The 27,667-nt window shown below is 46.1% G+C and overlaps 1 protein-coding gene and 1 long non-coding RNA gene across 5 annotated transcripts in view; one reads left to right on the top strand and one right to left on the bottom strand.

Annotated features, from left to right (window-relative positions):
- MARCHF10 (membrane associated ring-CH-type finger 10) overlaps positions 1-27,667 on the top strand; it is a 90,316-nt gene that overhangs the window by 35,702 nt on the left and 26,947 nt on the right. For all 4 annotated transcript variants that reach the window (XM_073797515.1, XM_073797513.1, XM_073797514.1 and 1 more), the window contains exons 4-6: positions 3,828-3,999; positions 16,848-16,988; positions 26,227-27,640. In XM_073797515.1, the coding sequence (XP_073653616.1) occupies positions 3,828-3,999; positions 16,848-16,988; positions 26,227-27,640 (1,727 nt within the window). The remainder of the gene's footprint in view (positions 1-3,827; positions 4,000-16,847; positions 16,989-26,226; positions 27,641-27,667) is intronic.
- The window catches only part of LOC141277341 (uncharacterized), a 51,678-nt gene continuing 24,349 nt past the window's right edge, over positions 339-27,667 (bottom strand). Inside the window, exons 4-8 of the long non-coding RNA XR_012328574.1 lie at positions 25,600-27,485; positions 19,346-19,440; positions 11,574-17,588; positions 8,060-8,154; positions 339-4,428 (exon numbers count right to left, since the gene is read on the bottom strand). This is a non-coding gene — a long non-coding RNA (uncharacterized lncRNA). The remainder of the gene's footprint in view (positions 4,429-8,059; positions 8,155-11,573; positions 17,589-19,345; positions 19,441-25,599; positions 27,486-27,667) is intronic.

Genomic DNA, 27,667 nt, shown 5'->3' with positions numbered 1-27,667 from the left:
GACATGGGTTCGAGCCCTGGTCTGGGAAGATCCCACATGCTGTGGAGCAACTAAGCCCGTACGCCACAACTACTGAGCCTGCGCTCTAGAGCCTGCGAGCCACAACTACTGAGCCCACGTGCCACAACTACTGAAGCCCATGTGCCTAGAGCCCATGCTCTGCAGCAAGAGAAGCCACCGCAATGAGAAGCCTGTGCACCGCAACAAAGAGTAGCCCCTGCTCGCTGCAACTAGAGAAAATCCCATGCGCAGGAACGAAGACCCAATGTAGCCAAAAATAAATAAATTAAATAAATTAATTAAAAAAAAAAGTCTACACATGTATTATGTAATCTGGGTTTTTTAGTTTAGTTTTTTTTTTTTTTTTAATGTTTCAGGCTTTGATTTTGAAACACAGCGCTAGTTTTCTTCCCCTAAAGGAAGAGCAGTATGCTCTTGCCTCCACCTCCATGTGACATTTCAACTTAGGAACATATGGGGGAAGAAAATTGTAACTACTCTTCAAAATTGCGAGAGGAGGAGACAGTTTTAAAATCAGCTTAAAATCAACATAATTTAATTTTTATTGTCTGCTAATCTTTAAGTGTTGTTAAATGTTTGCCATTAGAACTTTACTGTCTGAAAGAGAACTTGGACCACAGAACTGCCCCACCTCGCCGCCCATTGCTCTTTGAAGCAGGTGACAACGCATTTGAATTTTTCAGTGGGGTTTATGGTTTTGGTTTCAACAGCAGGTAGTTAATTTTCAGCGGTTAGCTGGTTACTTTTTTAAATGGCTGAACATGAACGGCTAATTGCAAAAGCCAACACTTACATGGTACTTTCTCAGTGCCTGGCACCACTACTCTTGGTGCTATAAACATATCTTAACTCCTTTCATCCTCACAGAACCACCAAAAAGAAGGCACTATTGTTCACAGATGAGAAAATCTGAGCGGCAAAGAGATGAACTAAAACTAATCCTATGTCACACGGTCACTACGTGAAAGAGCCAGGATTCACTCCCAGGAAGCTGGGCTCCAGAGTCTTAAATACTACATTTTAGTGCCAGAATGAGTTACTTCAACTTCTTTCACCCAAGGAGCATCCTCCTTGGATAATATAATGGGCTTTCACGGAGAGGACACATGAGAATGGCTGAATACATGACAGGACACGAATGAAGATACAAAGAGTTGAAGTGATTGGCTTAAGATTACTCAAAGCAAGCACGAAAAGACCCAGTAGCACATTCATACGTATTATAGTTCTCACCATTGTGGCTTTAGTTTCCAACCGACAAAACACCCACTTCCAGCTGTAATTTCTGGACTCAAGGGTGATTCCCAGGGACTTCCCTGGTGGCTCAGTGGTTAAGAATCTGCCTGCCAATGCAGGGGAAATGGGTTCGAGCCCTGGTCCGGGAAGATCCTACATGCCACGGAGCAACGAAGCCTGTGAGCCACAACTACTGAGCCTGCATTCTAGAGCCCGCGAGCCACAACTGCTGAGACCATGCACCTAGAGCCTGTGCTCCGCAACAGGAGAAGCCACTGCAATGAGAAGCCTGTGCACCGCCATGAAGAGTAGCCCCCCGCTCTCTGCAACTAGAGAAAAGCCCACACGCAGCAACGAAGACCCAACGCAGCCAAAAATATAGATAGATAGATAGATAGATAGATAGATAAGATTTGCAACTGGAAGTAAGGTTGATGGAACCAGGAACCAGAGAAGGATATACTTGGAAGGCAGGTGCATGATACCATATGTAATTGGCATGGTTTAATTGGCCAAGTTTTCTTCCACCTTTGGTGCTATTAATGCTGGAGGTACAATGAATGGGTAAGGAAGGATAAACATGGCTTAACACCCCACCCAATAAAAAGTCTCTTCACCAACTCCTCCCGATTCACCACTGCCTGGGGTAAGCAAAGAATTCTAGTCCTGGCTGAGGGTGAAGGGGACGGACCCACCAGGAGTGGACACTATTACTGCTCCTGATGCTGTAACCATGGATATTGGTAGTCTTAGCCCGGAGCATCTTTCCTGCCTTTCCACTGGCTGAAAAACAGATGTGTGAGTAGGCTTCTCCATTTGCTAATGTAAGTTGTTCGTGTTGAGCAGTTTGTGGAAGAAATTCCGTCACATGTTCACTGCTGTTCTTCTTGCCTTATGACCATCTTAGGCACCAGAATTAAAATTTGCCCACATTTCCTTTTCTGAGAATGGAAAGCCTATCTCATGTTCAGAAATGACCTCACGTTTCATCTTTGACATTTCAGAATCATTTTCAAGGATTTCTGTTAAATTCCAGAACCAAAAGGGAAAAGGGAGAACAACCAACTCATTATGTCCTTTCCTTTTTCCCGTCCCTTTATCTGAGGGTGGTCTGTTTTCTGAAATGCAGGGAGAAACAATAATTATTTGTTTGAAGGCTGTCACCAGGCTCTAAGTGACCAAACATGATTTCTAATCCTGGAGAATAGTGATCTGTCCACCTATGGATTTGTACCGACATCCTTGTAGAAAGACTGACAGGTAGGGGACTTTTTTGAGAGTGTAGTTTGTCTTACGTTACCCCAATAATTCAAAGCTATTCAGAGTATTTTCCTGAGTCAGGAGGCTTAAAATGAAAATGCCACAACTGTCAGAGAGAACGGGAAGCAAAATCAATACAAATTGGCACCGCTGGGGAGGCGTGGAGGACGTTAATTTAGCACTCTGTGTCTGCAGAGGACTACACTTTCAGAGGACTTGCCAATATAGACCACTGTGCAGTGCAGGAGTATTTAGTGACCCTGCCCCTGGGGTGGGGGGGAACCCTGTGGTTTTGTTTGTTGGGTGCATCGCCTAGGAAATCATATTAACACCAGGATCTAAGACCTTAAGGCAGGACTTAAATCGCCCTTCAGGACCAAGTTTCTCCTAATTGTTCATGTTTGTTTTCATTCATTTCTTTGGTGGGTGTAAGTGTGGCAAAGTATAAAGCTATTGAACGCCTGGATAATTTTTATTGTGTCTGCAAGGCTGTGTTGAGATATTCTGACACCGCATGAGTCAGGATTTGTCCGTGCATAGATTTATACTGACTTCTTTATAGAAGACTGACAAGTAGGGGCCTTTTAAAAAGATTAATCTGGGCTTCCCTGGTGGCGCAGTGGTAGAGAGTCCGCCTGCCGATGCAGGGGACGCAGGTTCGTGCCCCGGTCCGGGAAGACCCCACGTGCCGCGGAGCGGCTGGGCCCGTGAGCCATGGCCACTGAGCCTGCGCGTCTGGAGCCTGTGCTCCGCAACGGGAGAGGCCACAGCGGTGAGAGGCCCGCGTACCGCAAAAAAAAAAAAAAAAAAAAGATTAATCTGTCTTATGTTGCACCCAATAATTCAGAGTATTAAACTGAGGTCTCATTGATTCAGTCCCAACACACTTATCTAAATTTCCTTTTCATTGTCAAGTATATGATTAACATAAGGAACATTTTTCCTCCCCCTCCCCCCAAAGTAGTTCAAATAGCAAATAGCGAGAAGTTTAAATGCACGATGGTTTCTCCTGTTTTCATACGTAGCTCTTCACGTGAGCTGTTTGTTGGTCATCCAATTACTTAAGGGTCAGGAATTCATTCTTTTCATAATGTTCTACAAAATAGACTCATTAACTTTGCTATTATTTCTAAACTGATACGCCCAGTCCATGAAAATCTGATGAAACCTGGTGAGAGGGCACACTGAGCTCGCAGGATGCTCCAGTGTCTCTGTGGAGGGGTTGCTGCATTTGGCTTGTCTCTTCTTCCTCTGCCCAGCCAAGATGGCCTATTGACCACAGATACTCAGACACCTTTCATTTTCGGCAGAGTTCTGGTGAGAAGCATGCTCTAGCCGAACCAGGATTACCTGCCAAGAGTTCTGCGCGTAAGAGTGATTCCAGACTTCCAGCAATTGACCAAACATCAGTCAAGCACAAACATAAAAGTACCACGACTCCAAAGAAATCAGAGAACGGGGGCCCCAGCAAACCCTCTCCAGGTGAGTGGCGGGTTTATTGAAATTCACAAGCTCTAAAATCCCGGCATCAGAGATAAGGACAGCAATCAATTCGTGGTCCCGATTACACCTAGTGTTTTCCAAGCGGCCAATTCAGGTTTTGCAGGGTCTGATGATCTTACGCAAATGATAAAATCCATTTCGGAGTAGACCCTCAGGTCAAGGAGGTGTGAATTTTGCAGAGTAACTGTCTCCACTGCCCACATTTTCTGCCCAGTCATCGGCTTTCTGTGGCCCTGGCCCAGAATGGCTGCCTTTTCATCTTCTTCACCCTTCTGGGAGGGGTAGAGGCATTTGGCCCCAGGTATCAAATTTTATGACTCAGTCCAGAGCATGAAGGGAAGCTTTCAAAAGCATCTGAATGGCATAATTTACTGCTGAGAAAGTCCTCCAGTTCTGGGGTTGTCCTCTCTGGGAAAAAAAAGGGGGCTTGGTAAATCTTCCCCTTGGTGCAATTTGGTAAATAATTCACTCTTTAGCTGCCTTTGAAGCAAAGACCGGTCCTCTGCTTAAGGCAGGAGAAACTTAATAGTATCCAGAAAGGGGATAAATGCAACTGAAAGTTTAGAGTCCCTCAGCCTCATCCCCATTAAAGCCAACATCTGTAGGACAAACTTGATTCCTCTGGGAACTGACGTGGAAGTTGGGATAACGAGGCAGAAAGGTCTGCCTTCTGCTTGCGGTGGAATGGAAGCGATCTAGATTAACTGCCGAAGAATTCGTAAACAGCATGCAATTCGCTTAAATCCAAATCACAATGACTTTCTAATCCTAAATAGCTCCTGTCGTGCAACCGCCCATCTGGTTAAGTCTTAATGCATTTTTAGACAATGGCAGCTCTCACTTAGATTAACCACCCACATTTTATAGCTTTAATGAAGTTTAAAGAAAAATTGACTTCCGAAATGATGTCCGTTCAGACAAAGCCCCAACTCTTTTTCCTTAACCAGGGGAAAGTATCATCGTAGTTAACAACTTCTCATTTTGAAGCCTTTTAGTAGGAATTAGGTCTTTAATTCAGCTGTTTAAGAATGAAATAGGGCAGGGGCTTCCCTGTGGTGCAGTGGTTGAGAGTCCGCCTGCCGATGCAGGGGACGCAGGTTCGTGCCCCGGTCCGGGAAGATCCCACATGCCGCAAAGCGGCTGGGCCCGTGAGCCATGGCCGCTGAGCCTGCGCGTCCGGAGCCTGTGCTCCGCAACAGGAGAGGCCACAACAGTGAGAGGCCTGTGTACCACAAAAAAAAAAAAAAAAAAAAAAAAAGGAATGAAATAGGGCAGATAAGATCATTCCCCAAATATTTCAAAATCCATGTTGTCATGTATCAAATTGAGGATGTCTTTAATAGAAAAAAATAAATTTAAGTAAGGCAACACCAGTCACTCGATATAATTTTTAGGCTTCTTGCTAAAACTAGGTAGCTGTTTGCATGATGTGCTTTGTCCTCTGTAGAGATAAATCATTCTAATGGACAGCTTAGGCCCACCCCATCTTAGCTTGTCTGATTAATATAGATGTTCTTCCGACTGAGCGGACTCCACACGGAACTTACAACACTGACAGAAAGGGAGAATTAATTCACTTCACTTTCTATAAAACCTCAAATTCGAAGAATCACTAGGCTAGAAAGCACCAAGGTTTAGGCAAGAGAGCCAAGTTGGCAGAAAGATATCTATTTCACCACGTAAGAGATGTTACTTGTAGTAAACAGCCTTTAAAAACCACCAGCTTAAAAATAATGATAATAATAAAATAAATAAATTTTAAAACACCAGCTTTATCACCATATTATAGCTCTAGACCGTGTCCAAGCCCCATGCAGCCATGAGCTGGACTGTGGCCTGGCCGTCCAGCAAGCGTAACAGCCCTGCTGGTTGATGTCAGTTACTACAGAAGCCGACTCAGTTCTATAGCAAATTGGGTTGATCATGTGAGCTAAAAGCAAAGCCTTGGTGTGTTAGGATCCATTCGTTTCACATGTATAGTCTCACGCTCAGAGTTTCTTCATCAGCACAGTGAAATGACAGACCAGGGACATGGCAAGAATTTAAGCTGAGTCCATTCAGGCAAAGTTGAGTCCAGCGGTGGTGACAACTCAGAAAATTCAGATAAACATGCTGCTATTATAGAAAAAGAGGCTTGGGGACCTGAATTATCTGGACACGTTGATCCGATTCACTGGGTAAACTCATAGGTTCCTGCTTTCCTTCACCTCTGTAGGGAAATATTTTTCTAAAGCATTTTGGGGGGGGGGTCACCCAAAGTTGGCAGTAAGTCACCAAAACTTCTTCCCATGTCAGACCTGAGTTCTGTGCAAAACTGAAGCATTAAGACAGTGACATCCCTTTGAAACATCTGCCTAATAGGCTAACCTTCCATACTGAGTTACGCCAGACTTCTCCTGAATAAAACAATGCAGCTGGGGAATGTGGCTTGACCTACATGCAGATCTATGTAATGGTAATCCATTATAATCCCTCTATGTGAATGATTATCTGGAACGCCTAACACAGCTACTTATCAATACAACAGAGGAACCATCAGTGCCCTCTACTAATAGATGTATAACTGAGATTTTCATTGTACTTCGCACTCTGTTAGAAGAAATTCACGCATTTTAAATTAATTCATACATTCCACGGAACTATTTCTAAATGAGTTGGCTTGTGATTCTCCTTGTTATCTCCCTCCGTGCAGTTTTGGGCAAGTGCTTTAGCGTCTTTAAAATGCTTGGATTAGCATCTGAGCCCCGTTTCTCATCTACTGTTACTTGGAGCAAGTAACTTCCCTGTGCCTCAGTGTCTTCATCTGTAAAATGGCAGAGCCTGGGCGTCAGCACAGATTCTACCTGCTGGGATGGCTGTGAGGATTCAATGATAAACATATGCTCAGCCATTAGAACGGCCCCCGACACCATAGCTCATACATGACAGCCTTAAGGTATCGGGTACAAGGCAGCTGTATTCAGTAGGGAGAATGGACCAGAAAACTTTGTTTTCTTTGTCTTCACGTTACCTCCTCCCCACCTCCCACCCCAATCTTTTTTCCTTTCCCAAAAATCAGGGTTATATTTTTAAACTCCTAACACAAACGCAGGTACAGACACTTCTACTGTGCCCTGAATTTCCAAAGCAAAACACCAAATGGAAAAAGATGAACCATCAGAAAGCATTCACCAAGTGAGAGGTTTGCTTCCCCTCCAAAAAGACATGGAAAACTCAGGCAGTGAGTCCAGACCCAGCTGGGTCTGATGTGCAATTGATTCAGAAATCCTATTTCATGATCAAGGTGAACACTGACACAGGGTGAGAAATAAGCCTGGCCGAGTTACATATTCTTCTTTCAAGCAGCGGGAGGCTTGGGGATTAACCTTTACCGAAAGCCCAGTCTGTACACAGGATCTGCATCCTCCCATGAATGAATCAGGGGGAAGCAGAGCTGACAGCAGGCCCCGTGAGTGCAGGGAGCTATGGTGGCCATCAGCTCCTGGACTCCTGCCTGTTCCCAAAACCCCTACCAGCCCCATCCTGCCTTGGAAAGGAGCCACCTTTCCTTTCCAGGACACGCAGAGGCATCCAAAGGCCATTGTGCTGTGGGGGTCTGGCACCTGGAGTCCTAAGTCACTCTTGATCCCCGTGCCAGGCTCACAGGAAGTAAGTACCCTCTCCTGCCCTTTCCTCTCACCTGGAGCCCGGGCAGAGTCCTACTAGTTATGTGCCAGGAAAATGGATCTGGATGGAGTCTGGTGAGCCTGCTTCCAAAATCTTGCCCTTTAAAACAAAGCCAAATGTTCTGAAATTCTCCTCACTCCTTATTGAGTTCAGTGTTCGTCATTACCAGATTCGAATTTGTAGGAATAGCAAAACCTAGTCAGATTAATCGTGGCTTATGGTGGAGACTGTAAAAGTAAGAAACTGCAGTAAACTCCGATTTTAAAATGTACACGTCTAAGGCAGCTGTGGTCTCTTTTGGACCGGGAACTATTCATTTGAAGAGCAGCCTGGAAGGGAAATTTGAGGGCGAATCCCAATCTTCATAACTTACCTGGCAAATAAATTCTGTTGAAGATGTCCTCTGAAAGGCCAAGGTTGATGGGTTTCCAGGCAAGTCCACTGGCATCCAACAACTTTCCAAGCTGTCTGCCCAAGTTAGAGAACAACCAACAATAAGCAAATGCTCCCACATTTATAGAGAGAACCATAATTCTCAGTCCATTTACGGTAACGCTCCTAAGACAGAGGGGCCTGGGGCATCCCAGAGCCCGGAATCTGAAGCTCTGGCTCAGATTCCTGGTCTACCACCTACTAGCCCTATAAACGTAAACTGGCGACTTCTCCAAACTCTGTTTCCTCGTCAGTAAAATGGAGTCGTTACCAACCCCACCAGGTAGACAGGAGGACTGAAATCCTGGGTATAGACTGGGCTTCAGGTAAAGGTTAATCTCGAAGCCTCCCTCTATGTATGAAGCCTGCTTCCAACACCATAGACTGCTCCCAGGTTAGCACCTTTATAAGAGAATAGCTCAACCAAAGAAATTTTAGTTTGAGATGTGAGAGGTCGTAACTTGATTATTAAAAAATTTACCTCTTTGATTACCAATAAACTCATCCATTTGTACCCCCAGTACCTATGGGATGTTAGCATAGGTACATTCAACTGCCCCACACACAGGACCCGCCCTCCAGGGGCTCACTGCCTAGTGGGAGGGCAGGACACCAACACGCCCCAGCCAAGGCCAGTTCTAAGGATGTGTGGGGAGGGGCCGGCGGGGAGAAAATCCTGAAGGAGCGGATTGAGCCAGGGTCCGGGGAGGGAGGCGAGAAAGGTGCGCCCGGCAGGAGGTACCGAGGGGGCGAAGGCATGGAGGAGAGAGCAAGGAAGAGGGGGAAGAGATGACAGACAGACAGACATGGAGGAACTACAAGAGTCTAGGGCCTCAACGTATCCCCAGACTAGGGGCAGAGGCATCACGGGGGAGCTTGTTAAAAATGCATGAATCCCAGCCCAGGCTTACTGACTCAGAACCTGCAGTTAACAGGGCCCCTGGGAGATCTGTGTGCACATCTGAGTTTGAGAAGCGCTTGTGTAGGGTCAGGCTACAAGTTAGGAAGTGTAAAGTTGATGCCCTACGTGTAGGCAAGGACCAGGCCACCGAGGGCCCTGACGTCATGCTGGAGGCGATGGAGCATCAGATCGGCATTGTTAAAAGCTGACTGTGCTGGGCTTCCCTGGTGGCTCAGTGGTTGAGAGTCCGCCTGCCGATGCAGGGGACGCGGGTTCGTGCCCCGGTCTGGGAAGATCCCACATGCTGTGGAGCGGCTGGGCCCGTGAGCCATGGCCGCTGAGCCTGCGCGTCCGGAGCCTGTGGTCCGCAAAGGGAGAGGCCACAACAGTGAGAGGCCCGCGTACCGCAAAAAAAAAAATGCTGACTGTGTTCATGAAAGGGGGCTGGCTGGGAGGGTGAGGGCAGACAGAAGCCGAGAGACAAGCTGCAAGCTGCTGTGGACCTGGAGAGAAATGAGAAGGGCTTGACCTGAAGCAAAAGCAGAGGGAGAGGGCCCGGGCTGGAGGGATGTTTAAGGACGTTAAGCCTGGCACAACTTGGTGAGCACTGGGGATGGGGAGAAGGAAAAAGGAGGAATCAGAGAGATCTTGGGGGTCTGGCCCAGAAAACTAAGCCAACGGCAGTTGCCTTTGCAAGGCTGACAAAGCAAGAAGTAGGTGGGGCCCATCCTGTGGCCGTTGTCCGTGAATGAACAGCCAGGATGGGCTAGGAGGAGATGCCAGGAAGCACCTGGGTATGCAGGTCTGCTGCTCAGCAGAGAACTCTTGGCCACCGGAAGGAAGCCAAGGGCCTAGAGTGAGTAAGAGGTGGCTGAAACTACAGGAACGTCTCCCCTGCGAGAGCGGACCGGGTAACGAGAGATGATGAAGGAACCTCGGGAAATACAAACACCTGAGGAGGGAAGGGAGAAGACAACGACAGAGAAATGGTCCGAGAAGTAGGAGCCACGCCAGGAGCCAAGGGAGGCCTTTGGAAATGAGTGGGTTAGAGTGTCAGCTACAGCGGATTCAAGTAAATAAGGACCGAGAGCCCTCCGTTATAGGTCATGGTTTTCAACCGGATGGCATCTTAGCATAGGAACTGAGTTCAGCCGCAGCATTTCCCCAGGTTCTCTGATAAGAATCGCCAGGGAGGTCCTTAATAAAACACACACACCTGGGTCCCGTCCTGACCCAGAGCATCAGACTCTCCAAGGAAGGGGCCTGCAGAGCTGGTTTTCCACAAGCTCTACAGCTGATTCTCATCCCAGAGGTTTGGACCTCATAGCCTTGCTTCTCAAACTTCAGAAGTTCTTGAGAAATACCTGGGGACCTCAATCAACTGCAGGTTCTGATTCGGTAGGTTTGAGTGGGTAGCAAGGCTGCACTTCTAAGAAGCCGCCAGGTGACAGCCACGCTGCTGGTCTCAGGGCCACCCCGGCAGGAGCAGGGCTAGAGAAAGCAGGTTTTGAGGAGGTAAGCCGTTGATCCAAGGTGACCCGGCTTGGCTAGTGGCAGAGCTGAGAGATCTGTCATGCTTGAGGGGTCTCTCTGGATCGTGACTGCATCACGTGCCCATATTCTGCGTCCAGCAAGGATGGCAGATGGAGTGTGAGGTTAGCGAACAAATCATTAACTTCACTTGGACACCTCCCCCGTCCACCTGCTTCTCCCCGCTTGCTCTCTCTCCCTTGCCGTGAGCCCACCAGGATCTCTCTGCTTCTTTCTCTTTCCCCGAGCTTCCCCTCTGCAGCAGAAAGGCCAGATTAGGGCATGACCACAACCTCCCAACCCGGGGCATCTGGAAAATCGGGGGAGAGAGCGTTACCGAAGTGAGACCCAGCGGGCCACCATATGTTGCCGCCAGAACAGCTAATTAGACTGGCTGTGGGAGGGGAGAAGGGCCCACGAGCTTCCACATGGGAACTTAGTGGGAAAGAACTTTCCTGCATCTGTCAGGGACGCCGGAGACCATCGGCTGGAGAAGGGTGTGATGGTGATGCCGTTGCCCCGGTTAGCTCTTCAGTGACTCTGAGCTCCAAGCCAGGCACCTCCTGGGCAGGGGCCAGGCCGGCTGCCCCCAGGCCACCTAGACACACCACCCCCCAGCCCCCGAAGAACGAGTTTTGAGTTTAGATTCATTCACAGCCTTTTCCAAATGTCCTTTCCCACCCTGAGGGCTGCCTCCTGACTGCTCTTTTTCTTTCGTGCAGGTGACGGCAGGCAGCGCCCCCTGTTCTGTGTTGAATATTCCCCTTACTGCTCCGTCTTTGCTTTCTCCCCCGTCCTGCAGCCCAATACCAACTTCTGCAGCCTCCAGCTGCCCCTACTGCCGCCTGCCTCCCCGGGGGGCCGGGACACTTCCCCGCCTCTCCCTCCGGTCTCCTTTCCCTCCTCTCCGGGCCCCGCACCCGAGTCACCGGCAGCCCTGTGCTACTTCCCCATCTCCTGCCCCAGCCCGGCCGAGACCCCTGTGCTGTGCCTGCCGGACTCCCGAAGGCCCAGTAGAATTTACCTCGTGTGGTAAGTCGCCCTCGGTGAAGGACACAGCACAGTGGAGTCAGGGAGTGAGGACAGGGGGACGTTAAGCTTCCGGAGGGCAGCGCCGTGACCGGCGGCAGGAGGTGTAACGTGCGGGGAAGCAGGAAGACCAAGACAGCTGCTCCCACTTCACTCGGCCTTCTTCCAGCACTTAAAGGAGTGAGCGACCAATAAAAGCCCATCCTCTCTCGAGACTCATCTGATTTCTTCACTCCCGCGTCTGGCGCAGTTTCGATCGTTAACCACCAGAAACGGATCAGGCTCCTCCGGGTCTACTCGTAGCCTTGGGGGTGTGACTATGCCCGCCGAGCCGGCCCTGAGAGGGTGGCACCAGGGACAGGCCTCTGGGGGCAGCCCACGCTGGATCTGATTGTTGGTTCAGGACCACACGGAGGAGAGACAAATTCAAGGGCTCAGTCGCTGCTTACAGTTTCTTTCCTGACTCCTTATTAGGCCCTACACCTCCCCAAATCAAAAATCCCACCTCCTGGGGCCCAAAATAAAACATATTTATGGTGCATAATGAAGCTTTAATTAAGAGCTCCTCTGGGGATGCGAGACAACACTCATTTCCAGCACACTCAGACTGGCAAACAGACAGGGCCTGTTATTTGTAACTGTACCGAAAGCTGCCTATTACACCAAGGCAACAGCAGCTCCTGCGATTAAGCTGTAATTCTTCCCACGATCTGAAAGAAGCAATAAATCTTTTCAAAAGGCATCTCAGGCAGAGCCTTGGCACCTCCTGGGCACCGGGCATCGAAGTGAAGATGGTGTGGGGGAGGGTAAATGTTCAGGAATTGTCTTTCTCTTCACCTTGCTTTTCAAACTTGGTCTATCCAGAACCGTGTCTGGGTACGGCAGGTGATGTGAGGGGCGGAACAATTATCAGGTGCGTGGAATTAACGTGGACCGTTAAATGGACTCGGTTCTCAGCCATCAGAGTCTTGTATAAATACAAGGTTTCTACCTTTTTCTCCCTTTCCTGGTCAAATTAAGAACTATTCAGTCAACAATTAGTGTCCCAGCACTGTCAAGAGAACTGAGGCAGGACTACCCTGGTGGTGCAGTGGTTAAGAATCTGCCTGCCACGTGGGGAGGGGGAAGGGTAAGCTGGGACGAAGTGAGAGTGGCATGGACATATATACACTACCAAATGTAAAACAGATAGCTAGTGGGAAGCAGCCGCACAGCACAGGGAGATCAGCTCGGTGCTTTGTGACCACCTGGAGGGGTGGGAGGGAGACGCAAGAGGGAGGAGATATGGGAATATATGTATACATACAGCTGATACACTTTGTTACAAGGCAAAAAGTAACACACCATTGTAAAGCAATTATACTCCAATAAAGATGTTAGAAAAAAAAAGAATCCGCCTGCCAATGCAGGGGACACGGGTTCGAGCCCTGGTCCGGGAAGATCCCACATGCCGCAGAGCAACTAAGCCCGTGCACCACAACTACTGAGCCTGTGCTCTAGAGCCCAGGAGCCACAACTACTGAGCCCGCATGCTACAACTACTGAAGCCCACGCGCCTAGAGCCCGTGCTCCACAACAAGAGAAGCCACTGCAATGAGAAGCCCGCACACCACAACGAAGAGTAGCCCCCACTCGCCGCAACTAGAGAAAGCCCGCGCGCAGCAACGAAGACCCAACGCAGCCAAAAATAAATAAATAAATAAATAACTTATTTAAAAAAAGAGAGAGAACGGAGGCAGACACCTTCTATGTAAACAGCTGTTTGGTTTTTTTGCTACTGGAGGTACCCCTTTGCCCAGATACTAGAAGGTGTGGGCTTCACGGTGCCCAAAGCAAGCCACAGTCTTCCCCAAATTCACCTACAAACTTCAGGATGTTAGGTTGGCTGGCAATGAAACTCCTGAACACAACCCCCTCCGTTCTCTGTAAGGCAAAGCGTCTGTCCTCCTACCTGGAGAGGAAGTTACATTTCACCTTTCAGTGTAAATATAACTTGGCCTTCCTGCAGATTAATATGTGTAACATGCCACGGTGAGGACCATCTTAGAAAGGCCCCAGAGGTCTGAGGTTTGGTTCACTTTGGATGCGGGCAAGGTGATTAGGACTGGAATTCATGGACATACAAACTAGGCAGCTTAGGTCACCTCATTTGTAACTTCAGTTGCAGATGGAGAAGAAGGAATAATTCCCAGGAGTTTGCTTTCCACTGAACCTAAAGCGTATCACAGGGAAGAAGTCAGTGGTGCAGCCAAGTTAGATTATAATCTTTAGGCCAAAATGTGTTACTCATCTCTGTGAACCCCTGGATCATTGCATAGCAAAGGTGCACGGGTATTTGTTGAACAAATTATAATAAAAAAACAAGTTACTGTTTGCCTCTTGGATTTTATAACAGGATTAAGGAAGAGAGCAAGAATAACACAGGGGCTTCCCTGGTGGCGCAGTGGTTGAGAGTCCGCCTGCTGATGCAGGGGACACGGGTTCGTGCCCCAGTCCGGGAAGATCCCACATGCCGCGGAGCGGCTGGGCCCGTGAGCCATGGCCGCTGAGCCTGTGTATCCGGAGCCTGTGCTCCGCAACGGGAGGGGCCACAACAGTGAGAGGCCCGCGTACCGCAAAAAAAAAAAAAAAAAAAAGAATAACACAGAAATAAAGGCTGCTGAATAAGTTATTCTCAACCTATAAAGCCTGCATAATAATAAATTTCTGGTCAAATTCAGTTCTCTCAGGGGAGTGACTTCAGATTCCCAATTATTATTATTAGTAGTATCACTATTTGTGGTGGAAGCAGCAGTTACCATTTTTAGCAGCTAATAAGCACCAAACACTGAGTTAGAGCATTTACATACATTATTGCTAATCTTCACAATAACTCTACAAGATAGGAATATTCCCACTTTACAGCTGCAGATACTGAGATTCAAATTGCCCAAAGTCAGAGGATTCTGCTTACAGTACCAGCAGTGTTTTCTTCACTGCCAGACCTGGTCAAACAGCCTCTCGTGTTTCAGCTTTATTACTTTAGTTTGCTGAGAACTCAATTAGAGGAGACAGGATTATGGAAATCATTTTGGAAATCATTTAAGAGATCTGACGCTTTGAAGAAGGTACTTTTTTTGAACAAGAAAACAGACTAACCTTTTATCTTAAGTCATCCTTGGTGTTCAGCACAAGAAAAAACAAATGGTTCTACTTCTGGAATTTCCCCATAGTTTCAGCTGAATACATCTTCTCAAGGCCTGCTAGGCGATTATGATTTGCCCTGCAGTAGAATTTGAGGCAACACACAGGCTGGCTAAGACAGGGTCCTCACCCTTAAGGAGCTTACAGTCTAGTTGGAGAGAAAAGACACACACCTGAGGCAATTTTGGAATATTTAAATGCTAAAGGCCCTAAGGACCCTGAATGTCTGGCCAAAGCAGACTCCTAAAACTGGAAACAGACCTCCAGGGACTTGCTGGCTGGCACATGTTAGCGCAGGCTGAAGAAGAAAGGCCCTCTGGGAGGGCGTTCACTCCCCCGAGGGTGTGCAGGTGTGGAGCAGGGGGAGTAGGGGGCTGCAGGCAGGGTGAAGTTCTGCTGCCTGGGCTGTGAAGGAAACTTGAATATTCTGCTGGGAATCAGAGTAAAATCCTTGTGACAAGGACCTTTGAGCCAGGTCCTGAACACACACTGGACTTGGCCTGTGCCCTGAGCCTGGCCCTTCCCTGATCCTCCCTCTGTTTCCTCCTCAGTAAGTAATAACCCCCGCTGCTTTCTCCCCGGTCAGCCAGGGGCTTAGGCAGGAGGCAGTCGCTGACTTCTGAGCGCTGGACAGGAACGAGGCCTCAGGGGATGGGGAGAAGCCTGTGGACCAGAGGAGCACAGCTCCTGGGGCTAAGTGCCTCCCCGCTTTCCTCCATGGCCGGTCCCTTAGTGTAAAGCCTTGGTCCCTCCTCCTCTCTCCCCACGCTTGGTCAGTGAGATCCTGTGTAACCACCATCCTACACCATCTCATTTCCTGGAGGATTCTCTTCTCTCCTTTCTGGTCATGCCCACAACCTCTCTGGGCTCCACCGACGTGCCCTAAGCTGGAACCCACACCACCGGTAGCTCCCCCTTTTAGTAAGTTCCCTGTGGAACACGATCCTCTCTGTCTTAGAACACAGAACCCACTGCCTTCCCCTACCAGGGCCTGTCAGGGAAAGTAGGTAGTACCTAATCACTGTTTTAAATGAGGTTTCACGGACTGCCAAGGAGAGCTTTCATTCCTTCCCTGAATCTGGATGAAAACTATTCGCCCAACCACAGCTTACACCACGGAACATAAATTCAGTTGTCTTCACGTGCCAAGAAAGGCTGTTCTCTCGCACAGGACTCAGGGACCCTTCCCAGCTTTGCCCCCGTGGCCTGCTGGCTACGGCTATTTCTGAAATTTCTGAACTGTCCAAAAGGGGATGAGCCAAGCAAATTCTCTTGGAAGCATTTAATCGAGATATTCACAATTTAACTGCCTGTGAACTCGAGAACTTGTAGAGCTGCATGGAAAATAACAAAACTCTTTCCCTAAACTCACGGGCACTGACACTTAATACGTGTGAGGAAGAAACTTGAGATTATTCGTACTAATTAGCAACCTAATTCAAAATGTGAATCTTAAAAAAAAATGTTGGGAACTCAATCCAAGTTAGCACTCCAGCTACCATCTTCCTGTGAGTGTATCATCCCAGTCCAGTGGTGGGTAGCACACAGGCAAGAGAAAGGGTATCTGGTCCCCAGATGCTTGGAACCTTTCTGGAAAGCCAGATTAGCTGCTAAAAAACAACCTGAGGATATGAATATGCAGGTGTAAAATAGGTTGTGATTCAAACTTGGATGAACACGTGGGGAGCAGGGCTTGTGGTGTGTCCCAAATGTAAAAGGCTCTTGACGGTTTTACCAACAGGCCCATCCCAACATCTAAGAACTGGAAGCTAGAAACTTCTTAGTCAAAGGAAACACCCCCTACAGACTCCACATTGCAGGTGTCAGGGGTGCTCATTAATGGTGATAAAAGCCTTGTGAAGTAGGTACTATTATTCCCATGTCACAGGTGGGAAAACTGAGGCTTCCAGAAGTGATTTGTCCAAGGCCCCATGGCTAGAAGGTCATAGAACCAGATTTCAAATCCAGCTCTTCCCTGACCTCCTGGGTCTATTTCCTTAAAAGCCTTCCCCACCCTTTGAGCATTCTTTCTACAGAAGATGTTTTCCTGTAAAAATTATTGAAAAGATTTTGCATCTTTCAGCAGCCCAGGCATCGCAGATTTTATCAAGCAAGAGGAGGCCAAACCTAATAGTCAGCCCAGAAATGCAGAGCCCGAGAGCGTCTGGGGACAGAAGCAGAGAGAAACTGCAGCTGCCCGGGAAGGCGCCAGCCCTCAGGGGAGTAGGTAAGGACCTGCAGCTCGTGCACCTCAGTCCTCAGAGAGACTGACTTGTGCTGTAACCTGGTGAATTCCGTGTGGTTTTTAGACACTTCCGTTTTTATGTGAAGAGTGTGTACCTTACAGTGAAACTCTTAAAAGCAAGCTATTGGATCCAATTTCCTTCTCCAGGGAGGCTGCTGGGAAAAGGCAGGGCAGGGAGGAGTTGTAATTTTCTCTGCCATTACTCCATAAGTGAGACTGTGCATGGTTTTGAGTGGGTGCCCGCCGTCAGGCTTCTGGAGAGGGTATTTGGGTGGTGGGTGGTAGGTGTTGGGGGATGGGGTGGGGGTGGGGGGTGGAGAGGCAGTCTGCAGCCCAGGGATGTCTCACCTGGCCACAGTTCCTGCCCACTTCCCAGGAGGGAAGGATAGGGGGGTCTGTGGATGGCAGACGACTCACCTCCCACGGAGATCTTCTCCCCTCTGATCCAAGGCGTCAAGACCTTACCGTGTAAGAAATAACATCGAAGCGAATATAAGCTTTATTTCAAAGCCCTGGTTGGCGGATACCTCCTCTTTCAGTCTTGAGCGTTCATCCCAAGGCCTAAGCCACGCTTGTCCTCTCCTGCGGTGGCAGAAGGAAAGGAGGAACAGGTCCTAAGGACGCCCCTTGGGATTCAAGGAAAGGGATGCTTGGTAGCTCACCTTGCCAAGGACCTGTTCTTCCCCTTGGGGAAGCCACCGAGCATCACACTTCCTTGCCACCCGATAAACACAGGCGCCTTTCTTTAAAAATATGATATATACTGTGGTGGACACACGCAAATATAGAACATGTATCTGGATGGCCTGAAGTCAGGGGCGATTAGAGCCTATGTGAATCTCTAGCAACTAGATGTCCACGGGCTCCCAGTGATCTAATGCCTTCCGTTGGGAAGGGCAGACCTCACTTCTAGTTCCAGCTCTTCTTCCTCCCAGCGATGGAGTCTTGGGTGGTCAAGTAGCCAGTGTGGGTTACAGTTCCCTTGTCTTAAAATAAGGATAATGATATCTACCTCACTGCATTGCTGTAATAACTAAAGGAGCTAATATTCTGACCAGGACTTGACGATAGTGGGCACTCAACTCCTGTAAGTTTCTCTCCTGCCATCTCCCCAACAGTCCTCAGTGAACTGTAGACTGTTATTTGAAAGGTGAGATTCCCTATGCATCAGACGTTCCTGGACCCGGGAGGCTCATCTAATCCGCCACCTGCACCCAGAAGACATCTTCCATGATCCTGAGATTCACTGAGATTTTGTCCCAATTTTCTATTATACCAGGACTCCTCATCTTCCCCCAATTATTCCCTCAGTCATCTCGCTGTAGTCCTTTTTTTTCACATTCTAAGTGGTTTGCATAAGTGGGAGTAGGAGTCACATGTTTGAATTGCACCAGTGAGAGATTCGAAGCAAATGGGACAGAGAGGTAATACATAGACAGCTCTTACGAATAATAAGAAAAACACAAATGCCTAATAGAAAAGTTGGGGAAGAGGCACAGCAGACAATTTCACAGAAGAAGAAATACAGATGGCTGATAAAATTGGAGGGAAAAAAAGTTCAAGCTCACTCAGTAATGAACGTAAACTTACATGAGATAAATTTGGCCTACCTTAGCTAGGCTAAGGTTTTTTCAAATAATGTTCAATACTGGTAGTGAAACTAATAACTAACATTTCCTGGGCACTGATGTGTCAGGTGCTTGCCAAGCCCTTGGCATGCATTCCTGATGACACAGTTATGAGAGATGCTTTCATAGTCTACCTGTAGGGTAACTTGGTACAAAGTGGAATTTGGCAACATGTGTCAAAGTCTTTAGAAAGCTTGCAATTCCACTCCTATGAATCTATTCTAAGAAAATAAGACATCTAGTCAAGGAGTTATAAGCAAGGACATCTATCCTGGAGTAATTTGTGGCAGCAAAAAAACTTAAAATAATCTATATACCCAACAATAGGAGAAGGGTTATACAAATTATGATATTTTATATAATGTACCCTTGCAGTATAATTATTATTGTGTTCTTCACAATTAACGGCAGGAGATAATGCTCACAATAAAATGTTTAGGGAAAGGAAGCAGGACGTAAAGTTGTATATACCCAGATATCCCAATTTTGTTTTTTAAGACAATACTTCTAGATAAGAGAGCCCTGGGTTGTAAATTCAAATGTCTTCAGGGAACAGACAGGTATGGCAGGAGAAAAACATGACAAAGGCTGTGGGGCCTGTGGTGAACCAGACATGCTCCCCCTAAAGGCAGGTAACTCAGTGTTCAAACACTGAGCCAGCAGACAAGTACAGGATGAAAATAGCCCACGGGTCTTGAGTTTGCAACCCACCTCTGAATTCCAGAACAGTAGCAATGGTCTTCTGAGTTTTGGATATTGGGTGATTTTTATTTCTTCTTCATCCTCTTCTGTGTCTTCCAAATTTCCTACAATGGACATCGACTACTTTTTTAACCAGAGGAAAACAAAACTCTATGGCTGTCAGAATGGACGAAACTGTTGGTCAAGCACATGCAGAAGTCTAGACCAAAGACATAGTCTTAGGGCAGAGAGATGCTTTTTCTGGTTTCATCTCACTGCACCCACGACATTCGGTTGCACCTAGTCAGACTCCTGGAAACGGCAGGCACTCCAGTCAGGGCTGGAGTCCATGCAGGGCCTCAGAGGCCCAGCACCACCAAACCAGCTCTACAACAAATGATAAAGGAATTTATCTAAGTGGGAAACACAAGAGAAGAAAAGAACCTACAAAAACACACCCAAAACAATTGAGCAAATGGTCATAGGAACATACATATCGATAATTACCTTAAACGTGAATGGATTAAATTCTCCAACCAAAAGACACAGGCTTGCTGAATGGATATAAAAACAAGACCCATATATATGCTGTCTACAAGAGACCCACTTCAGACCTAGGGACACATTCAGACTGAGAGTGAGGGGATGGAAAAAGATATTCCATGAAAATGGAAATCAAAAGAAAGCTGGAGTAGCAATACTCATATCAGACAAAATAGACTTTAAAATAAAGAATGTTACAAGAGACAAGGAAGGACAATACATAATGATCAAGGGAACAATCCAAGAAGAAGATATAACTATTATAAATATATATGCACCCAACATAGGAGCATCTCAATACATAAGGCAAATGCTAACAGCTGTAGAAGGGGAAATGGACAGTAACACGTTAAAATTGGGGACCTTAACACCTCACTTACACCAATGGACAGATCATCCAAACAGAAAGTTAACAAGGAAACACAAGCTTTAAATGACATAATAGACCAGATAGATTTAATTGATATTTATAGGACATTCCATCCAAAAACAGCAGATTACACTTTCTTCTCAAGTGTGCACAGAACATTCTCCAGGATAGATCACATCTTGGGTCACAAATCAAGCCTCAGTAAATTTAAGAAAATTGACATCATATCAAGCATCTTTTCTGACCAAAATGCTATGAAATTAGAAATCAATTACAGGGAAAAAAATGTAAAAAACACAAACACATGGAGGCTAAACAATACGTTACTAAATAACAAAGAGATCACTGAAGAAATCAAAGAGGAAATCAAAAAATACCTAGAGACAAATGACAATGAAAACACAATGATCCAAAACCTATGGGATGCAGCAAAAGCAGTTCTAAGAGGGAAGTTTATAGCTATACAAGCCTACCTCAAGAAACAAGAAAAATCTCAAATAAACAATCTAACCTTACCCCTAAAGGAACTAGAGAAAGAAGAACAAACAAAACCCAAAGTTAGCAGAAGGAAAGAAATCATAAAGATCAGAGCAGAAATAAATGAAATAGAAACAAAGAAAACAATAGCAAAGATCAATAAAACTAAAAGCTGGTTCTTTGAGAAGATAAACAAAACTGATAAACCAATAGCCAGACTCACCAAGAAAAAGAGGGAGAGGACTCAATTCAATAAAATTAGAAATGAAAAAGGAGAAGTTACAACAGACACTGCAGAAAAACAAAGCATCCTAAGAGACTATTACAAGCAACTCTATGCCAATAAGATGGACAACCTGGAAGAAATGGACAAATTCTTAGAAACGTATAACCTTCCAAGACTGAACCAGGAAGAAATAGAAAATATGAACAGACCAATCACAAGTAATGAAATTGAAACTGTGATTAAAAATCTTCCAACAAACAAAAGTCCAGGACCAGATGGCTTCACAGGTGAATTCTATCAAACATTTAGAGAAGAGCTAACACCCATCCTTCTCAAACTCTTCCAAAGAACTGTGGAGGAAGGAACACTCCCAAACTCATTCTGTGAGGCCACCATCACCTTGATACCAAAACCAGACAAAGATACTACAAAAAAAGAAAATTAGAGACCAATATCACTGATGAATATAGATGCAAAAATCCTCAACAAAATACAAGCAAACAGAATCCAACAGCACATTAAAAGGATCATACACCGTGATCAAGTGGGATTTATCCCAGGGATGCAAGGACTCTTCAATATACGCAAATCAATCAATGTGATACACCATATTAACAAAGTGAAGAATAAAAACCATATGATCGGGCTTCCCTGGTGGCGCAGTGGTTGAAAGTCCGCCTGCCGATGCGGGGACACGGGTTCGTGCCCCGGTCCAGGAGGATCCCACATGCCACAGAGCGGCTGGGCCCGTGGGCCACGGCCGCTGAGCCTGCGCATCCAGAGCCTGTGCTCTGCAACGGGAGAGGCCACAACAGTGAGGGGCCCGCGTGCCGCAAAAAACAAACAAAAAACAAACAAAAAACCACATATGATCGTCTCAATAGATGCAGAAAAACCTTTGACAAAATTCAACACCAATTTATGATAAAAACTCTCCAGAAAGTGGGCATAGAGGGAACCTACCTCAACATCATAAAGGCCATATATGACAAACCCACAGCAAACATCATTCTCAATGGTGAAAAACTGAAAGCATTTCCTCTAAGATCAGGAGCAAGACAAGGATGTTCACTCTCGCCACTATTATTCAACATAGTTTTGGAAGTCCTAGCTATGGCAATCAAAGAAGAAAAAGAAATAAAAGGAATCTAAACTGAAAAAGAAGAAGTAAAACTGCCACTGTTTGCAGATGACATGATACTATACATAGAGAATCCTAAAGATGCCACCAGAAAACTACTAGAGCCAATCAATGAATTTGGTAGAGTAGCAGGATACAAACTTTAATGCACAAAAAGCTCTTGCATTCCTATACACTAACAATGAAAAATCTGAAAGAGAAATTAAGGAAACACTCCCATTTACCTTTGCAACAAAAAGAATAAAATACCTAGGAATAAACCTACCTAGGGAGACAAAAGACCTGTATGCAGACAACTATAAGACACTGTTGAAAGAAATTAAAGATGATACCAACAGATGGAGAGATATACCATGTCCTTGGATTGGAAGACTCAATATTGTGAAAATGACTATACTACCCAAAGCAATCTACAGATTCAATGCAATCCCTATCAAATTACCAGTGGCGTTTTTTACAGAACTAAAACAAAAAATCTTAAAATTTGTATGGAGACACAAAAGACCCCGAATAGCCAAAGCAGTCTTGAGGGAAAAAAAGACAGAGCTGGAGGAATCAGACTCCCTGACTTCAGACTATACTACAAAGCTACAGTAATCAAGACAATATGGTACTGGCACAAAAACAGAAATATAGGTCAACGGAACAGGATAGAAAGCCCAGAGATAAACCCATTCACCTATGATCAACTAATCTATGACAAAGGAGGCAAGGATATACAACACAGAAAAGACAGTCTCTTCAATACGTGGTGCTGGGAAAACTGGACAGCTACATGTAAAAGAATGAAATTAGAATACTCCCTAACACCATACACAAAAATAAACTCAAAATGGATTAGAGACCTAAATGTAAGACCGGACACTATAAAACTCTTAGAGGAAAACATAGGAAGAACACTCTTTGACATAAATCACAGCAAGATCTTTTTTGATCCACCTCCTAGAGGAATGGAAATAAAAACAAAAATAAACAAATAGGACTTAATGAAACTTAAAAGCTTTTGCAAAGCAAAGGAAACTACAAACAAGAAGAAAAGACAACGCTCAGAATGGGAAAAAATATTTGCAAACAAATCAATGGACAAAGGATTAATCTTTAAAGTATATAAACAGCTCATGAAGCTCAGTATTAAAAAAACAAACAACCCAATCCAAAAATGGGCAGAAGACCTAAACAGACATTTCTCCAAAGAGGACATACAGATGGCCAAGAAGCACATGAAAAGCTGCTCAAACATCACTAATTATTAGAGAAATGCAAATCAAAACTACAATGAGGTATCACCTCACACCAGTTAGAATGGGCATCATCAGAAAATCTACAAACAACAAATGCTGGAGAGGGTGTGGAGAAAAGGGAACCCTCTTGCACTGTTGGTGGGAATGTAAATTGATACAGCCATTATGGAGAACAGTATGGAGGTCCCTTAAAAAACTAAAAATAGAATTACCATATGACCCAGCAATCCCACTACTGGGCATATACCCAGAGAAAACCATAATTCAAAAGGACACATGCACCCCAATGTTCATTGCTGCGCTATTTACAATAGCCAGGTCGTGGAAGCAACCTAAATGCCCACCGACAGACGAATGGATAAAGAAGATGTGGTACATATATACAATGGAATATTACTCAGCCATAAAAAGGAACGAAATTGGGTCATTTGTAGAGACATGGATGAATCTAAAGACTGTCATACAGAGTGAAGTAAGTCAGAATGAGAAAAATAAATATTGTATATTAACGCATATATGTGGAACCTAGAAAAATGGTACAGATGAACCGGTTTGCAGGGCAGAGATAGAGACACAGATGTAGAGAACAAACGTATGGAGAGCAAGGGGGGAAAGCAGTGGCGGGTGCGGGTGGGGGTGTGATGAATTGGGAGATTGGGATTGACATGTATACACTGATGTGTATAAAATGGATGACTAATAAGAACCTGCTGTATAAAAAAATAAATTAAATTAAATTAAAAAAAAACAGAAAGTAATTAACCAAAGCCTACACTTCCAAATCCTCCATATCATTTTTTTCTTAAAAAAAAAAAAAAGGGCTTCCCTGGTGGCACAGTGGTTGAGAGCCTGCCTGCCGATGCAGGGGACATGGGTTCGTGCCCCGGTCCAGGAAGATCCCACATGCTGCAGAGCGGCTAGGCCCATGAGCCATGGCCGTTGAGCCTGCGAGTCCGGAGCCTGTGCTCCGCAATGGGAGAGGCCACAACAGTGAGAGACCCACATACCGCAAAAAAAAAAGAAAAAAAAAAAATATATATATATAGAAAGACAGAGAGAGAGAGAGAGAGAGACAGAAAGAGAGAGAATTCAGATTGTCACATAGAAGCATTTGTTCCTTAAAATGCCATCAGCCCAGCCTGGGTGGGCACACAGCTCCAATCCTTTACATCCATAGCCAGATGCCCAGAGCATCCTAGAATCACTGCTACGTCTCTTACTGGGGTTTATAAAAACTTGGGAGGGGCCTGATAAGAAAGCTTAACTGATTTCTAAAGAGCCAATGAGTAAAGATTCTCACTGCGTCCCTGATTGTCCCATGCAGTTAGCAATAAAAGGAGGCTTATGGAGTATCAGGATGTTGGAGACGCAGACTGCTGCTCCCCTGAGAGGCGCCTCCACTAAAGCAAGTCTGTATTGACTTGGTCTCTGGCTAAGCCAGACACTTGGAGGATTTCCGTTTCACCTGCCTGAGCTGTTACCACACAGGCCTTGCCGAAGCTGTGGAGTCCTGTCCACTCTACAGGGTGAACCGCTTTGGGAACCGAACGATAAGGATGGCAGCGCCTCACCAGATCCTACAGGATAGCAGAGCGGGGAGCACAAGGGGGTGGCCAATGGCAGGAGGGAACACAGGAGAGTGGAATCAGAGAAGCAGGTCCAGTGTCCTATCCACGTTGAGAGGGTAAAAGCCCTCAGCAGTGCACACACTAGGAATGAAGTGGATTCTTGTTTTTACAAGGAAATTGTTAGTCCAGCCAGTGCAGGGTAGTGGTTACAAACTGTAGCATCAGGCAGATCCGAGTTCAAATGTTCACTCCATCACTTACTGGAAATAGGATCTTGGGCAACTTATGTGACTCCCTAAGCCTTGGTGCTCTCACTTACGATGTGGTGTGATTGTGGCACCTGTTCCACAGGGTTGTGAGCCTAACTGTGCGCATGTGACGCAATTAGCATGGTGCCCTCAGTGCTTACGCGTTATTTTTATAAGGCAAGTTTTGACCAAACCATTTCACCCATAGACATTCCTACCCCTTTGGGCACTTGACCTCTCTCCTCTTTCTACATCTCCTCATACTTTAGATTCAGGAGGCAACGGAGAGGAATTCTATCACAGTCAGAGGTTACAAACTGATTTGGGGCTAGTGACCAAGAGGAGATCATGATTTCATCAGAGGGTTATGATTTTTATTTGCACTGAGTAGTAAATGTAACCATGACCATCAATTTAACTGGGCAGCAGCTTCTAGAGCCTTCCTCCCCATCTGCCAGAGTAGACTGTACCTTTCTTAATGTTTTGTAAAGCTGTAAGTGAAGCAGGAGTGTCCTGAGTGTATGTTGAACAAATTGGGATGAGAAAGCACTGGTGGGCTTTGTAGTAGTCGTTCCTGGAGTGTTGGTTTTCCTTCTCAGTAAATACTGGTATGAAACCATCATTTGAGAGATGTTACCCATCATCAGCCCTGACTGACGTGGGGCTGGACAGTCTTCCCAGAGCTTCTGCAGAAAGGATCTGTATCCTCAGGGTCATTGTGCTGCCCCAGGACCAACCTGAGCTCCACAAGTGTACAAAAGAGAGTTCATAGGGACTTCCCTGGCGGTCCAGTGGTTAAGACTCAGTGCTTCCATTGCAAAGGGCAAGGGTTCAATCCCCGGTCAGGGAACCAAGATCCCGCATGCCACACGGCACAGCCAAAAAAAAAAAAGAAACAAAAACAAAAGAGAGTTCGTACGCGGTAAACTGAAACTAGCTCTCCTGTGCTCCTTCGGTACCACCAGTCATCTTAACCGTGCCCGTTTTCCTCTCCAGAGCTTGTTTGTTGCCTTATGGGACCCTCACCCTTGGTGTTAGAGGTCTCTCAGCTGTGAGCACCTACAGTAAAATGATAAGCTTATCTTTTCTCAATACAGATCCAATCGTTCAACAAGAAGGTCCAATGTGGGCAAGTGACACCAAGCTGAAGAGGCCAACTCGAGAGAGAAGAAACTTGGTCCCATCCTCACAGCTAATAACGGTGATGGAGAATACCCCCGAGAAAGCCAAAAAAAAAGGCCTGAGTGCTCTCTCCCAGAAGGAACCACACCCAGCCCTATCCCAGGCCTTCCAAGGAATGAACAGTCCTCAAGAGTTGACCGAGTCCTTGGGGCCACCACGCATAGCTACCACCTTGGAAGGGCCAAGAAGAATGATGTTTCGGTTCAGAGATGAAGATTTTTATTCCGTTTTATCCTCAAACTCTGGAGAAGAAAATGATGACACTGAAGAGGAAACCCATGTAGAGGAAGAACTTTTGCTGGCTGGTATGCACCCGCTCCGTTCTCCTTCCAATCATAAGAGAAGTAGATTTCTTGGGACATTGGCCACTCAGGCCAAAAATAAAAGCTTTGAAGAAAATCCTGCAAATTGCAGAGCGAATTCTGTAAGAAGTGAGTCCAGTCATGGCTCATTACGAATTAGCAGTGCAATGCAGCTAGTGACAGGGCAGCCTTCCACCTGGCAAGGGATATTCCAAGACCCTGGGCGGCCTGATGGGGGGTCTGCTAAAGAGAAAGACAGCAGTGACAGTGAAAATGAGAAGACCTTTCATTCATGGGACACCAAATCCAAAAGCAGTCTGGAGGATGACCTTAATGCTGAAAATGTATTTTGTGATGTTACTTCTATGGAAGACAGGCCCGGAACCCATGATTATGAAAGAGATTGGCAGGCCCATTTAAGTGACTCTCATAATCATCTTGGCTGTTTTCTTGCTGGTAGACCAACAGCTCCAAGGTCGTCAATGAATTCATCTTATAATACCCCAGGATCATTCATGCATTCTGCTCTGAGAGATGATACTCCAATAGACCTGTCCACATCATCCACCTTAGCTCCCAGTTCAGACTCGGAGGGAAGCTCCAGGTTTAATGTTCGTCAACCACTGTCCCCCATTAGAAACAGGAATCTATTTGCCAGTGCTGAAAACCACAGTTATTTTCCTGTAAACAGTGTGCATGAATTTGATGTCAGGGGAGCAGAACATATTACTTTAACAAGCCAATCTCAGGAGGCTCCATTACATACAGAAGATCTCTTACTAAATCCTCAAAGCAGCTTGTCCTTGGTGGAGTCTTCCAGCTCTTCTCCATCAGAAACGAATTTACAAGGCCACTTGCATGTGCCCAGGTCCCTGCAAGAAAATATACCTTTTAATTTCTTTGCAGTGTCTGAGTTCCCAAATCAAAATGACAATGGGAGCAGAATGGAGGTCCCTGGCGTCACCGATGAAAAGGAAGCCACTAAAATAAAGGCAGACCCTGAGAAACTCAAGAAATTACAACAAAGGTGAGGAATTTTCATAATTATATGAAT

This window comes from Tursiops truncatus, chromosome 20 (genome assembly GCF_011762595.2).
Source record: "Tursiops truncatus isolate mTurTru1 chromosome 20, mTurTru1.mat.Y, whole genome shotgun sequence".
NCBI lineage: Eukaryota > Metazoa > Chordata > Mammalia > Artiodactyla > Delphinidae > Tursiops > Tursiops truncatus.
The sequence above is the reverse complement of the archived record's forward strand: the minus strand, read 5'-3'. Positions and strand labels throughout refer to the sequence as shown.